This window comes from Galeopterus variegatus, unplaced genomic scaffold (genome assembly GCF_000696425.1).
Source record: "Galeopterus variegatus unplaced genomic scaffold, G_variegatus-3.0.2 Scaffold227, whole genome shotgun sequence".
In the NCBI taxonomy this organism is placed as follows: Eukaryota; Metazoa; Chordata; class Mammalia; order Dermoptera; family Cynocephalidae; genus Galeopterus; species Galeopterus variegatus.
This window is the reverse complement of record NW_007726338.1, coordinates 803632-820251: the sequence shown is the minus strand read 5'-3', so window position 1 is coordinate 820251 and position 16620 is coordinate 803632. Positions and strand designations below refer to the sequence as shown.

Genomic DNA, 16620 nt, shown 5'->3' with positions numbered 1-16620 from the left:
CACACATACATATATACATATATATGTATATATATGTGCTGTGCAACATAAATATAATGTGAGGCAGAATAATTCCAAATTTTCTAGTAGCTGTATATGTAAAGTAATTCTAAATTTCCTAGTAGCCATGTTATGAAAAAAAGAGTAAACAAGTGAAATTAATTTTAATAATATATTTTACTTAGCACATTATACCTTATAATTTCAACATATAACTCATAAAAAAATCATTGAGAATGTTTACATTATCTTTTGTACGAAGTCCATGAAAGCCAATGTGTATTATATACTTTGGCACATCTCAGTTTGGACTCGCCACATTTCAAGGGCTGAGTAGTCACATGTAGCTGGTGGCTACCATATTGGACAGCACAGGTCTATTTTTTGTGGACTTTTTGATAGAAAATGACAAGTCCCCCCCCCCCCCCACGTGGGCAAAGGTTGGGTCAGTTGAACTCCCACCAGCCATGTGGAAAGGTGTGCATTTCCCTCAGGCTGAAATCGAAAACCAAAAATAATGAGGTCCAAGCTGCCGGGAACTCTGCCCATCTTCCCCATGGCCACTGTGACCTCACAGGGCCCTGAAGCAGGGCTCACACATGAGTGAGAAGCAAGGACACTGGAAAAGCTCCAGCCCCAGGAGTCCTTGAGGGGAACGACAGACAGGGACTCCCATGGTCCTTGGGGGTGTGATGTAGCAGAGGTGCATCAGGTGCTCGTGAGACAGACCCTGTCAGGGCCCAGGTTCAGCCCAGGGGCCAAAGTGGATGGCAGCTCGCCAGGGTGTGTGGACTCAAACCAGATCAACCCGCCAGGGCCGGCCTGGGGTGTTTTGAAAGGCAGTTCATGAGACCTCAGAAATCATTCTCTCTCCCAGTTATTGTGGCTGAGGAGGTTCACCTAAGCTGCGGGCTGAGCTCTTGGCTCCTGGGATTTGGATGCCCAAAAGTGGGGACCCAGAGGTGGGAGCCTGATTGGAATCCTCTGCTTCCAATCAGGCAGGATAGAGGGGGGTGTGTGTGTGTGCATGTGCGAGTGAATGTATGTGCATGCACTTTGGATGCCATTAGCTGGAAACTCTTCACTAGACAAACCTGGTCTGTGATGACGTATACACCTCTTCCTAGCTGTGGGACCTTGGGCAAGTTTCAGTGTTGCCATCTCTAGAATGGGGATAGAATCGTACCTACCTGATAGGATCAATGAGAAGGTTATGCAAGCCACGGCTTATCAAGAGTAGAGTTGAGCACAGTACTGAAGACGTAGTAAATGCTCAGTTAATGTCTGCTCTTGTCATGATTATGCATGTAACTTATTTTTTTAATGGCTTTATTGAGGTATAATCCACATACCACCAAATTCACCCATTTAAAGCATACTTAATAGTTTTTAGTATAATCACAAAGTTGTGTAACCATAAACACAATCTAATTTTAGAACATTTTAATCCCCCCCAAAAGAAACCCGGTCCCACTAGCAGTGACTCGCTGTTCTCCTTCCCTAACCCCTCCCCAGTTCCCTGCTGACCACTGGTCTACTTTCTGTCTCTATCGATTTGCTTATGTGGACATTTCATATAAATAGAATCATACCATGTGTGGCCTTTGTGACTGGCCTTTTTCACTCACCATGATATTTTCAAAGTAGCTCATCTTTAATAGTGGTTTAGGTGTATGTGTTTAGATATAATTTCTGATCATTATTTCTCATCAGATCAGCGTATTTTTTAGGTTGGGGCTAGGAACTTCTGTGGTCACACAAAGAGAAGCAGTGTGGAGTGGCAGTAAATAAAAACAAAAACAGCACAGAACCACATGTTTTCTGCCAGACAGAGTTCAGTTGTGGGTCCGCCTCTTTCAAGTTTAGTGACATTGAGTGAGTTACATCCCCTCTAAGCCTCAGTTTGCTCTTCTGTAAAATGGGAAGTGTGTGTCCATAATAGGGTCATGGAAAACAATTAAATAAGGACAAGATTGCCTGGGACATGTACTCAGCCACTGAATGACTCATTACTAACAATATTTTTGAGATCCCTCGGCTGTCCCATATGGGATCATGTTGTGTGCTTAAAAATGTTTTTTGTTTTTTTTTTTTTGTCTTTTGTCTTTTTTCCGTGTCCGGCAACGGATTGCAACCCTCAGTGTTGCCCCCGTACCGGACCAGGACCGGCAACGGGATTGCAAGCCTCGGTGTTGCTCCCGCGCCTCGCTCAGCCAGTGAGCGGGAGCCGGTCTGTATGTGGGATCCGAACCCTGGGACAGGAGCGCCTCCGCGCTTCCCAAGCGGCACACTATCCAGTGCGCCACCGGGCCGGCCCTTAAAAATGTTTTTATATGACTAATACATATACATTGTATATTAGAGAAAAATTGGAAAATATAGATGAATCAAAAGCAAAACAAAGTCTTTAATCCCAGTATTGAGATGAGAGATAATTGCTATTATTTTGGGGAAAATAATTCTAGGGTTTTATTACTTGTATACATTTGTATGTATTTATATATTTTCTCCAACATGGTGTCATGCCGTTTTTGTAGCAAGCTGTTTTTTTTTGTTTTGTCCTTTTTGAGACCGGCCGCACTGCGCTCAGCCAGTGAGCGCTGTGAGCGCACCGGTCTTCCCTATATAGGATCCGAACCCACGGTAGGAGCGCTGCTGCACTCCCAGCGCCGCACTCTCCCAAGTGCGCCACGGGCTCGGCCCTGTAGCAAGCTGTTTTTAGACATTATATGTGGAATGTATTTTCATGTCAGATATACAACTGTCATTTTTGAAGGCAGCATACTTCTTTTTAAAAATTTGGCTAAACATACGCCATAAATTTGACCTGTCTGCTTTTGATGGGCACTTAGGTTGAGTCCAATTTTAAGCTATTATAAGGAATGCAAAAGTGAACACATTTATGCATTCATCTTTTTGTACCTGTTGAATTTTTTTGGAATTCCTGCCAAGTGGATTTACTGAAACTTTTCAATAACCTTTTTATGGTGATATAACACACATACAGAAAAGTGCATCACTCATAACTGTACAGCTCCATGAGTTTTCTAAGAATGCACCCATGTAACCTATACCCAGATTAAGAAATAGAACATTCCCAGCACCCAGAAGCCCCCCTGATGCCCCATTCAAATTATTTCTCTCTCTTTCAGGCCAGCCAATATCCTGACTTCTTACACTATAGATGAGTTTTGCTTGTTTTTGAATTTTATGGAAATGGAATCATAAAGTAGGTACTCTCTCACATCTGGCTTCTTTTCCTCATTATTATGTGTGTTCATTTTTGTTGCTGTATACTGTTCCATTGTTTGACTATACCACACTTTAACACTGTAGCTATTCTGCCATTGCTGGACACGTGGGTAGTTTCCAGTTCAGGGTGATTCAAATAGTACTGCCCTGAACATCCTTGTACACATGCTTGAGTTAGCAGAAGTATGCATTTCTGTTGGGTACATACCTAGAAGCGGAATTGCTGCTAGGGCCATCAAGTAGACCAAAGTCCTTGCTGATGTACCTGTGAAATATGGCCATATTTTCCTCTAGAAAGATGGAAATTGTCTCCACTGGTTACCTAACCTTTGAGTGTCGGTGTCTAATCTATAACCTGGAAATGCAGCCCCCTCCCAGGGCGTCATGAAGAGGAGATGAGCTGACATGTGGAGACATGCCCACAGCATATGGTGAGCCCTTGGCCTGGGTTGGCAGCCCTAATTAATATTTTCTAACAAACATCGGCTGCTAGGGACACTTGAGAATTCTGAGCTATAGATTCTTGAAGAGATCACAGCTTGAGCCTCAGGCCAAAAAAGAAAGTAAGTGAGGTGACCAGTTGGCCCCAGAAACTAGCTGCTTCTACAAGAGGAGAAAAGGTGCCTAAGGGTGGGGTGTGCTGAAAGGATTGTGGTGGGAGAGAGCAGCTCCCCAGCCCCACCACTGTTTCAGAAAGGTTTGCCTGAAATGTATATAGTCCTCAGGAACCAGCCCCAAAGGCCTTGAACACCAGGATATTCTTGGCAGACAGACAATACAGTAATCCCCGTTATCCATGGGAGATACGTTCCAAGTTGCCCAGTGAATGCCTGAATCCTCGGATAGTACCAAATCCTATGTACGCTTTTTTTCCCCCTATACATACATGTCTGCGATAAAGTTTAACTTATAAATTAGGCACAGTAGTAGATTAACAACAATCACTAATAATAAAACAGAAAAACTATAACAGTATGTTAGCATTATTCCTCTTGGGCTCCGGTGCCATTAAAATAAGGGTGACTTGAACACAAGCAGTGCAGTACCGCAGCAGTCGATCTGACAACCAAGACGGCTACTAAGTGACTGACAGGCAGGGAGCATGTGCAATATGGACACCCTGGACGAAGGGATGATTCACATGGAGTGTGGGACAGAGCAGGAGGATGTGAGATTTAATGATGCTGCTCAGAACGGCGTGCGATTCAGAACTTATTGATTATTTCTGGAATTTTCCATTTAGTGTTTTCAGACCATGGTTGAAGTAACTGAAACTGCGGAAAGCGAAACTGGGGATAGAGGAAGACCACTGTATTGCGTAGCAGTGAAGGTCAGGCCTTGGAGTTGGGTAGACTTGGAACCGAGTCCCAGCTCTACCACTTACCCATTGTGTGATCTTAAGCACCCTCTGAGCTGCAGTTTTCAAATTATAAAACCAAGGTAATAGTATCTACTCACGTATCAGGTTGTCCTGAGGATGAAGTGAGATGTGCATATGTAAGTGTTTAATATTGTGCATAATAATTATAAATGTTATTTTCATAAAATAAGCACTCACATGCGGGTGTAACTCTTACAAAGCCTAGAACCTAGAGGTCCAGTCTTAGAAGTGGCTTTGAACAAGGCCCAAGAGCAAAAAAACATAATAATAAACAAAACTCCTGTACTTGGGTATTCTAAACCTGTCAGGGGACTCCAGCTATATCATCCAGGGCGAGAGTGATCAAAACTTGATGTCTTTTCCTTCCATTCCCCTTGCGCCACCAGGTTCTCTGTACGTTTCTCACTACAGGTCTCCCAAATCACTTCCAGCACCAGCCTGAATCCCTTCCTCCCCTTCCCTACTCAATTATCTCTTAATCTGTGACTAAACAAAGCCGCTTTCTCAGCTAGGAAACAAACCATCTTCAGGAGTGGAAGAGGAGGATGTCTGATAAGAGATGTTGCATCTGCTTTAGTGCGCTGGGGAAGGACACAGCTGGGAGAACGGCCTGGATCACGCTGGTCCTGTCCCAGGAGGTGTTACTAGTGATAGTTGTATTATTACTAAGACAGTGGGGACTACTAACCCCAGAGCTGCATTACCAAGCAGGATGGGAAATCCTTTCTCTGCTGCTGCTTCCAGCAGGCAGTTTTGCCATGGTGGGAGATGTTACAAGAATGATTGCACCAGCCAGGTAGGGACAGAGCAGAGTGTCTGCAGCCTCCCGCTGATAGCCCCAATGTCAGCAGTCAGTGATCTTTTTCTCTCTGTCTTGTTTTTCTTTCTTTCCCCTACTTCTTAGTTTCATCGGACCAGATCGAGCAGCTCCACCGGAGATTTAAGCAGCTGAGTGGAGACCAACCCACCATTCGGTAAGATCTCGGCTGGATTTGGGCGTTGAGTGGGTCCACAGCTTTTGGGAATTTTCTTTCCATCTCTGTCTTTCCCTGAATGCTCTGTGGCTCTGGGAGAGGCCCTTGGTTACTCCAGTTTCTGAAGCAAACCTGTAGTTGTTTTAATTTTTCTGGTCTTTTCTAAGACAAGATGTTCCCTAATAGGAAGGAAAGAGCCACATCTGTTTCTTTTCTTTTTTTTTTTTTTTTTTAAAGATGACCGGTAAGGGGATCTTAACCCTTGACTTGGTGTTGTCAGCACCACGCTCACCCAGTGAGCAACTGGCCATCCCTATATGGGATCCGAACCCGTGGCCTTGGTGTTATCAGCACCACACTCTCCCGAGTGAGCCACGGGCCGGCCCGAGCCACATCTGTTTCTATTGGGATCAGAAAATTAACTAGAGTGGAGACAGGGGAGAGGAGGAGAAGATATGCAGCCACCCTCTACCTTACTCTGACTCCCTCAAGTGGAATGTTCTCCTAGACTTGGGCTTAGAATCCCAGACACACATCAAAGACATGTTAAATGCCAGGGTCAGTCATGCCCGTTGCTGGTGCACAAAGGTGAATCAGTTGTGGTGCAGCCCAATTCAGGGGTGCGGGTATTGACGGGGCTCCCTGTCTTTTGACCCCACTTCCTCTGGGTTAGTTCCAGTCTCAGGCAAGATGGGGGGCGGCAACCTCAAATTTCTGTCTAGGAATTGACATTCTACGTCATGTTCTAAACATTAATCTTTTAGATTCCATCTAGGTTACTTCTTTATGAGGAAGAATGCCTTGAACTGTGTTCTGTCGTAGGTGATGGTCGAGTTATTTCAGACTAGATTAACGAGGTCCCTGTCAGTGAGTTGATCCTCACAGAATTGGTGAGGAAGCTTCAGGTTGAACCATAGCAAGCAGAGTTTGCAACAAGTGAGCAGATTTCTATCACAAACCCATGGATGTAGTTTCCTGAAATAAACATTTAGGGTCTCGAGGTTACAGCTGGCACTTTAAAGTAAATTTTTTAATAGTCCAGGCAAACCTTCCTGGACTATTAGTAAGCAGACTTAGATTTCACCTACATTTTATGGGAACTGACGTGTAAATATCCACTCTCTCTTGTCTGTCTACATAGAGGCATATTGTTAATCCACTGCATTGTCATCTCAAAGCATCAATTACAAGAGCTGAGATTCCGATGGTCTCACGGTTGTTATGGCCTCCCTCTGGTCTCAATTTAATTGAACCCAAGGCAGAACTAAAGGCAATTAGGATTTACACCTGTTTCTACATATCTTGCTTACCAAGCCCAGTAGAGGAGAGTGTGCCTGAGCCCAGCGAAGAGTCACTTGGCTTCTCATTGGCTCTAATGGAGTCAGGTGCCCAGGTCTGAGCCAATCGCCATGGTCAGGGCCCAGAAATGCAAATTGCTTTTTCCCAGAGCTGTGAGGGAGTGGGGACCAGGGTCGGCTTCCTCCAGGCATAGGGCTGGCAGGTGGTGGTTTCCCCAGGTCAAGGTGGAGCCTCCTGGGGCCGTAGGCTGAGGACTGGGTGCAGGGTGGGAACAGCTCAGCCAGGCACCGAGGCCTAACATGGAGGTGGCACATGTGCATACTGGATATTGAAAAGTGGAGGGTCAAGGGCATGCTTCGCTCGTTCCTTCAGAAGTTCACAAGCATCTGCTCTGTGCTGGGCGCTCAGTACCTACCCTGGTGGACACAGCCTCCATGGAGCTCATAGTGGAGGATGTGTGAAGGCAGAGCCCCTTTCTCCTCAAGGTAATTTTCCAGCAAGCTAAGCTCCCAAGCTGCCTTGGACTTATTGTTCTGGGTCTGGGGTCAGATCCGGCCTCGGCTGCTGAGAGGCTTTAGGTTCCACTTCCATGTGTGTTTAATTCTTCAGACTTGAGGGATGCAGAAGCAAAAAACCAGAATTCGGAGGCAAACCTTCAACCCCCTCTTTCTCCTAGCCCTGATCATCCTTCAGTTTTCCTCATCTCACTGAATGGCAACTCCACTTGCAAGTGACTTCCTTCATGCCATTGGCTTTGTGACTTTGGGCTAGTCACTTTGTTTCTCTGAGTCTGTCTCCTCATCCATAAAGTAAGCATGGTGGTTTGGGATTTGATTTGCACATTGAAGACAAGCAAGATGCATGCAGGACGATTTAGCTCTAAGCTGAGTTCATTTGGCAAATGAGGTTGTGGTCATTCCACCCTGTCCTGAGATGCCCAAGCAGGTTGTCTAATCTAATCTTGGGATAGAAGGTGAAGAAGGGACCCAGGTGCTGTGTGAGGAGGAGGAGGAGGCGATGCCATTAGAGGCCCTCTCTCTTTAAGGTTCCAGCATCCAGGCCCTTGACTGTGTCACCCAGCACCCTATCACAGGCCTTCAGGAGGACATACTGAAATATCGTGCCCTAGACCAGTTCTTTTCCAATTCGAGTGTGTGCAGTGAATCACCTGGAAATCTTGCTACAATGCAGGTTTTTCTTCACATCTGGGGAGGGGTCTGGGGCTCTGCATTTCTAACAAGTGAGTTGGTTGCTCAGCAGAGGACAGTGCAGAGTAAATCCTCCGTGATTGGATGGGTAGAGGTTCCTTCTCCTGCAGGCACTGAGCATTCTTAGCCTCTCTGTGCTGATGATGTCAGGCTTCTACCTCCTAGTCCTCATAGGGATCCGAAATGTGAGTCTTTGGCCCTACCCGCTCACCCCCAACCCTGTATGCCCCTCTCCTGCACACTCACCCTTGGGACCACCATATGCACCACCCTTGCCACACCTGCCCTCGCACAAGCCCTGAGTGTGTTTACCTGGTGGGTGGGGTCATTTTGGGGAACTAGTGAGCAGCCCCTGCTCACTAGCCCTCAGTGGCTCCCCAGTACCCTTAAGGTCATCTCCATGTTCTTTAGCTGGGGCCCATAAAGGTGTGCGGGTGCTGGCCTGTGCTTTGCTGAGGGCTTAGTGTAGACCACTTCCTCCAAGATGCCTCTCCTGCTCCCTGAACCTCCACAGCTTCCTCCTGGGTATGCCCCATCTCGACCTTTACAGCACAGAATTGTAACTGACCCCTTTATCTACCTCCTCTTATAGACTGTTGACCCCTTGGGGAGGCAGGAACTGGGTCTGTCTTTTTCCTTGGCTCTAGTGGAGTCTGGGGCTTGTAACACAGGAGATGCTCTGGGAGTAGTTGAATGAATGAATGAGAGCAAAGAATTGAGGACAAGTGAGTATAATAACTAAAAATGTTTATACCATAAAGGGTGTATATGAGACCTATTGTTAGTAATAGTACTTTCCTCGTAGAGTTTACATATTCCAGGTCAAAATTTAGCCAGGGATCTGGCACATGGAAAATGTTCACAAATGTACACTGTTATTACTTGAGCCTGTTTTATGCACTGCGCAGCAGGAGTATGTTGCTTCAGTCTTACAAAACCCCATAGGAAGTAGTGGCAGAGACACCTGTTCTTCCCTGTTCTTCCAGATGGGGAAATAAGGTTCAGAGAAGTCAAGTCTGGGCCGGCCCGGTGGCGCACTGGATGGTGCGCCGCTTGGGAAGCGCGGCGGCGCTCCCGCCTGAGGGTTCGGATCCCACATACAGACCGGTTCCCGCTCACTGGCTGAGCGAGGCGCGGGAGCAACACCGAGGGTTGCGATCCCGTTGCTGGTCCCCGGTCCGGTACGGGGGCAACACTGAGGGTTGCGATCCGTTGCCGGACACGGAAAAAGACAAAAAGACAAAAAAAAAAAAAAGAGAGAGAAGTCAAGTCTGTCCCTGGGTCATATAGCTTATAAGTGGGGGAGCTGGGAGTTGAACCTGGTGCTGAGATCCTGCTGTAAGGAAACTGTGGGCCTTGCCTTGACTTCAGGTGACCTCTGAGGTCCTCAGTTTCCCTGTTCTGACGTTGGGTGGTGGTGGTGGGGGTGTTAAAATTCCAGTCATTGCAGGCCCTGGTCTCAGAGCCTTAGAGTCTGCCTCAGAGCCTTGGAGTCTTGTCAGCTGCACATGGTGATAGCACCAGCCCAGCCTGCTGGAAGGAAGTGATTGACCACAGCTTCTTATGCAAACAAACCTGCAGGAAGGGCCTCCTCCCAGCCTCCTGGAACTGCTTTGCCTAACCCCGATCCACCCTCCATGGCCTGGAGAAGGAAGATTGGGCAGCTGAAGGAAGATTGGGTTCCCCCGGGCTTTCCTGGCTGTCCTCCCCTGGGCTGGGATCTGGTCCACAGCACTGTCCCCACTCTGCCAGGGATTTCCTGAGAGAGCCCAGGCTGGGCCTTCAACCTCTGTGATCCTTGGGCACATCTGGGATACTGTGCAGGAAGCCCTGAGCTGTGCTGGGGTTTCTGAGCACAGAAGGGGTTCATTTCTTTAGTGTTTAGGGGGCCGTTCAGGAAAGCTGGCCTGGTTGTGGGGACCTTCTACCCCATGAGAAAGGCATTGACTGGGGTTCCCTAACTGAGGCCCCCAGCATCCCAGTCCAGTCTGTGATGGGTGTGGGGGTGCAGCTCCCTTTTCTGCCACCCTCTCAGAGAGTGAAGGTGACTATGAGCTTATTAGGATCTTACAAGGAGGCTTTAGATTACCTTGAGTGAAAAAGACACCTTAAAAGTGATCATTCAAAACTGCAGGCTGTATGAGATTTGTAAACTGCATTTAAAAGCTTGAAAAGAAGAAACTTAATAAATTTTCAAATTTAATAAATTGAATATAGCTCTCAAAAACCCCACGAGATAAAAACTACCAAAATTGCTTTTAATTTTAACCCACCATTTTACTTACTTACTTACTTACTTACTTACTTACAAAAGATGACCAGTAAGGGGATCTTACCCCTTGTCTTGGTTTTGTCAGCACCACGCTCAGCCAGTGAGCGAACCGGCCATCCCTATATGGGATCCGAACCCGGGGCCTTGGTGTTCTCAGCACCACACTCTCCCGAGTGAGCCACGGGCCGGCCCAAATTAAGTGCATTGAACATTTATTTTTTTATTTATTTATTTTTTTGGCTTTTTTGTCTTTTTCCGTGTCCGGCAACGGATCGCAACACTCAGTGTTGCCCCCGTACCGGACCGGGGACCGGCAACGGGACTGCAACCCTCGGTGTTGCCCCCGCGCCTCGGTCAGCCAGTGAGCAGGAACCAGTCTGCATGTGGGATCCGAACCCTCGGGCGGGAGCGCCGCCGCGCTTCCCAAGCGGCGCACTTATCCAGTGCGCCACCGGGCCGGCAACACCATTTTCTATCTATGTTCTGTGTGGTCCCCTCTCCTTCCAAAAATCATCTCAGGTCATGCAGGGATGGGATTACCTTGGGGCCTTTAAAGCCCCACTTGAAGGCACTACTTTTATGTGGGTTCTTTACAAAGCCCAGTACCTGATTATTAAAAAATGCATAATGTTGCATCCCTTTTCTTTCAGAGGGCTTCTCCCCCAAAATTGTAGATGCTTCAGGACCCTCAAAACCTGAATCCACCCTGACTGCAAAGCACTGAGTTCTTCAGCTTCCTGGTGAAATGCTTGAATAGGAAAATATTTATCTAACATGTTTATTGAGCATCTACTATGCAGATTCTCTTCCTCTGTCCTCAGAAGCTTTCCTCTTAGCAGGAGAGACCCTCCATATGTAAACCTGTTAAAAGGTAATAATTTTAGATAGTGAAGAACATACAGTAATGGCTTCTTGCACTTTTTCTTTCTCTAGTTGGCCCACTTAACTGGTGACTATCTTAAACAGCAACTTTTAACATCCTGATAGCACTCAGGCAGGCTTACAGACACCCAGAAATAGACCTAGGAATATTTCAAATGTACTTATGGGCCTTAGGAAGTCTGATTAGATAGAGCCATGTTACAAAAGTATTTTTAGATTCATCAAGCCGTCGAGTGTGGAGTGATTCCTGGGATAAACACAACCACAGACACACACAGGGAAGGAGAAGGGACTGTGCGTTCGTTGTTGAACACCACCAAAGTGCAGAGCCGCATTCTGGTAGGCCAGACGGCAGGGTTTCGGCAGAGCGTCCTAGCTCTAGGTCCTGTTTTGCGACCCTCAGTAGCACTTACTGTAGCTTTGTTGCCTTAGAAGACAGTGCAGGATCACATGCATAAACGGGAGCTCCAGCTGCCGTTACTGAGTACCAGGCACTGGGCTCGGTGCTTGTGTGGTCCCAGGAGTCTCAGAACCTTGTGAAGTTCCCACCATCATCCCCACTTTACAGATTAAGAAACTGAGGCTGAAGGGGTGAAGATCACATGGCAGGCCATTCAAAAGCGAAGCTGGCTGGTGCAAGAACAGGAGCCCCAAACCGCTGCTACTATATCGTTCTTCTCCAGAATTAAGTCCCTTTTCACCCAGTTATTTGCTTCTAACCTGTCTAAAATGGTGACTTTTTTCTAGTGGTACAACAGTGAAGCTGTTTCAGTGTCAGTACTTAATTCTACGTGTTCAGTCCTCCGTTTTTTTTTTGTTTTTTTTTTTGTCTTTTTGTCTTTTTTACTGACCAGTAACGGGATCGCAACCCTTGGTGTTGCGCCCGTACCGGGGACCGGCAATGGGATCGCAACCCTCAGTGTTGTGCCCGCACCACGCTCAGCCAGTGAGTGGGAACCGGTCTCCACATGGGATCCGAACCCTCGGCGGGAGCGCTGCCCAGTCCTCCATTTAAAGCTTCCGTACTATGCTGCACATTTATTTCAAAAGAAATATCTGCAGTTGCTTGTAAAACTGCCCAAAAAGAAAGCAGGCGTGAGGTGGTGAGGGATGTCCCATCTGTAGGTGACAGTGTTAGGATAGTTGTGAGGAGGGGAGCCCCACACAGTCACTTCGGTGTGAAAGGGTGCAGAGATGACGCAGGAAGCAGCTTTCTAAATGGCCTTAGTTTTATAGTGCATGCTGGCATATAAAATGTTTTATAGAGATTCCTTCCCCAGGATGTTTGATCCTGATGCAGCCCTCGCTTACAGGCAGGTGTTCTGGGCCTTCTGGGGCAGATTCTAGCGCCGACTGTGCTGGGGTGAACGGGAAGGTGAGGCTCCCTCCTTGCTGGGGGGGGGGCTTCCTTTACCGTGGGGGGCGGGTGGGCGGAGCCAGGGAGTAAACTAGCATATAGGCAAGCTCATTATACAAGTATGTCATGAGACGTGGGGTTAAAAAAAAGGAAATGGGGCAGAAAGGATGCCTGCCTTGGGACCCTAGTTGGGAGAGGGGCCGTGGGACAGGTGATCAGGGAGGACAAAGGAGGCCACACCATATTAGGCTGAGACCAGAATGGAGAGAAGGAGCCGGTGTGTGAAGGGGAGAGGGACTGGAGCTCTAGGCAGAGGGAACAGAAGTGCCAGGGCTGGGGGACGGCCCCGGGCTTTGTCAGCCTGGGTGATGGGTGGTGGGAGGGGAATCGGAGCATTGGGAGCAGGTCACGCATCCTGTTGCCCTTGGAATGAAATATGTACTCATGGCTTGAAACACCACCCACGTGTTAACGCCTACATTTGTGCCCCCGCCCAGGACCTCTCCCCTGAACTCCAGACTCACGTAGCAACTGCCATCCGCTTGATGTCCAGGACACATGTCACGCTTAACATGTCTGCACTGAGCCCCTCATCGTCCCTCCCAGACGTCCCATTTGTTCAAGGTGAAGGACGGTCTCACCTTTCCGGCCACTCAGGCCCGGCTCCCTGGCGGCGTCCTTGGTCTGTCTCACGCTCATCAGCAAGCACTGCTGTTTCTATCTCCAGCACGAGACCAGGGCTGGCTACTTCTCCCTCTTCCACTGCCTCCACGCCAACCCTCCCGCCACCGGCATCTCTGGCCTGGGTTACTCCAACAACCTCCCTGTCCACTCACAGGAACCTGCAGAAGGATCCTATGAAAATGTCGCTTCTCCACTGAGGACATTCCATCTCGCACAGTAAAAGAGCCCAAGGCTGCTCCGTGTCCTCCGGGTCCCTGCACAGTTGGGACCTCGCTGACCTCCCTGGTCTCCCCCTTCTCCGGCCATGTGGATTTTCTTGCCATTCCCCTCCCCGCTCAGAACTCGAGCACACACTGTTCCTTCTTCCTAGAATGTTTTTCCCCTAGAGCAGGGTTTCTCAATCTCAGCACTATAGACACTTGGGGCTGGATCATTCTATGTGGTGGGGACTGTCCTGTGCATTGTAAGATGGTGAGTGGTGTCCCTGGCCTCTTCCCACTAGATGCCAGTAGCACCAACCCCCAGTTGTGACAACCAAAAGTGTCCCCAGACATTCTCAAATGTCCCCTGGTGGGTTAAGAACCTCCCCTTCAGGTCCCTGGTCAAATGTCACCTGTTCTGTGAGGCCTTTCCTAACCACCCCATTTAAACTTGTACCAGCCTCCGTGGTCTCCATCCCCTTTCTCTGCTTAATTTACTTGCGAAGTACTCATCATTGTCTGCGATACCGTTTTCCATCTTTATTGTGTTGCTCTCCTGGATCCCACAAGGGGTCATGTCTGTCTTGTTTGCTGCTGTGGCCTGCACCTGGCACAGTGCTGGCACATAGAAGGTGCTGTGATGCTCCGCTGTAATAAGTAAATGCCAGGCGTCAGGAGGGACACAGAGGCCTAGCATGGAGCTTGTGCAAGGGTGAGGTGTGTGCCCAGGAGGAGCAAACTTGGTGTTGCTGCCCAGCTTTTGAAAGAGGAGTTTGTGGGGGCAGGGGTACCAGGGCTTTCTTGCCAGAATCTTATGCAAAAGCTTGTGGACAGGAAACCCTGGTGCATTTGGGCAATTCCAAACACTTTGAAACATTTGGAGATTAAGAGGTCAGCAATTCTCAAACATTCATGTGCACATGAATCCTTGGGGATGGTGTTAAAATGCAGGTTCCGATTTGGTTTTCTGTGGTGGGGTCAAAATGCCGCATCTCTAACAAGCTCCCAGGTGGTGCTGATGCTGCCTGCCCAGGGACCACACTTTGAGTAGCTCAGCATTGCCTAGTAAGACACATGCCTAATGAGATGCAGTCCCTGCCTTCAGGAGTCTCCATGGGGCCTCAGTTTCCTCTGTGGGAAACATCAAATGCTACCCAATGAGTACGGGGAGGGGGCTGGCTTGCAGAGGAAAGACTGAGTGGACTCTATTGAGGGAGCCCCTGACCAGCAGGGAGGCAGAACTGTAGGCTGAGAACCTGGAGCTTCGCCCTATTCTCAGCCCAGAGGTCAATAAGCCTTGGTGGTGGTTGGGGGGAGCCCTAAGCCCAAAACCTGCAGAGAGAACTTTGCAGTTGAGCTGGGCCTCAAAAGGTGCCGGAAATCAACCCACACCACGAGGCTTGTGGAAGAACCCAGCCCAGCCCACGAGGTTTTTTCAGTTTTGTCCTTCCTTTGTGGGCTGGCTGCTCATCCTGCCCTCTTCCTGGGTCCTGATGGGGCCTCTTGGGCTGGGGGCTGGGCGGGAGCAGATGCCCAGTGAAGCCCAGTGAAGAGCTCTCTCTCTAAAGTAGAGACGTGTGACGTGAAGGAAGGAAGTGGCAGGTGTGAGGAGTTGTGGGCCAGTGCACTCAAAGCTCCTCTGCTAGCTGCGTGCTGTGGCTTGGCCATTTGCCTCTCTGGTCCTCGCATTCTTGCCTGTAAAATGGGATCATCTGTGTTGCCCTTCGTGGGCACGTGGGGGTGATGAACATTGCAGTGCTTAGCACAGCCTGGCACAGTGAGAGCCCTTTGGGACTTGAGAGGGACATTAAACCCCCCCCGGGGCTAGGGCTGGCCCATGGCTCACTTGGGAGAGTGTGGCGCTGATAACACCAAGGCCACGGGTTCAAATCCCTATATAGGGATGGCCTGTTAGGTCACTTGGGAGAGTGTGGTGCTGACAACACCAAGTCAAGGGTTAAGATCCCCTTACCGGTCATCTTAAAAAAAAAAAAAAAAAAAAAACCTGGGGCTCGAGCTCCCCTGGAGGAGGTGTGGAAGGTACGTGCCCTAGAGCCCTCGTGGGCAGATCCCCACGGTCACTGGGACAGAATTGCTGGACCACTGGCCACCGTGAGTCAGCTCCACCCAAGGGCAGTGATGTGCCCAGCCCTGGTCACTGGGGTGAAGGAGAGGCCGCTCCCACAGCTGCCACCTGGGCAGAGACACCTTCAGCTGAGCTGGCTCAACCAGCCCAGCAGGTCCCTGTTGGCAGGTGGGGAAGAAGGAGAATAGGACCAAAACTAGCACCTGTGGCGCATTAAACCACGAGGATACTCCTCTTAGCCGTCCCAGGCTCTGGGCTCAAGACCTGGGATCTCCTTGTTGAAAAGGAAGGTTGGCAGGTGTCAGGGTGTGTCCCTGAGGACCAGACAGCCAGATCTCACTCTCATGGGCAGCTGCTCCAGGGCTGGGGCTTCCATGCCACTACCTGAGCCAGTCAGTATCATTCTTAGCAACAGGAAGTGTATTCTCCTCTCTGCCTCAGTTTCTCCATCTTTAAAATGGAGAAAAGTACTTACCTTTTATGGTTGTCCTGAGCCCTAAATAATAATGTAAAGCTCTCAGAACAGTACCTTACACCTTGGGAGTACATAGAAAGTAAGCTGCTACTGTTGTTGTTATTGCTGCTGCTACTCGTATCAATACTGCTGCTGCTATTGTGGTTACTACTGCTACTGCTATTACTGTTATTTTTATTTTAAAATTAAGAGCTCACTGTGTGTCCGGCGGTATGCTTAAAACCTTACATAGGTTCATCTCCTTAACCCCATGATGCTACCTGGATAGGCTACGATCCTCCTCTCAGAGAGGAGGAAACAGAGGCTTCAAGATGTGCTGTGGCTATGGGCCGGCCCGGTGGCGCACTGCTACAGTGCGCCGTTTCGCTGAGGGTTTGGATCCCACATACAGACCGGCCGCTCACTGGCTGAGCGAGGTGTGAGCGGGACACCAAGGGTTGCGATCCCGTTACCGGTCCCGGTCCGGTATGGGCGCGACACTGAGGGTTGCGATCCGTTGCCGGACACGAAAAAAGACAAAAAAAAAAAAAAAAAAAAAAATGGGCTGGGC

General features: G+C 48.8%; 1 protein-coding gene across 2 annotated transcripts in view; it reads left to right on the top strand.

Annotated features, from left to right (window-relative positions):
* Window positions 1-16620, top strand: part of TESC (tescalcin) — a 48187-nt gene that overhangs the window by 14728 nt on the left and 16839 nt on the right. For both annotated transcript variants that reach the window (XM_008566168.1, XM_008566167.1), the window contains exon 2: window positions 5538-5607. In XM_008566168.1, the coding sequence (XP_008564390.1) occupies window positions 5538-5607 (70 nt within the window). The remainder of the gene's footprint in view (window positions 1-5537; window positions 5608-16620) is intronic.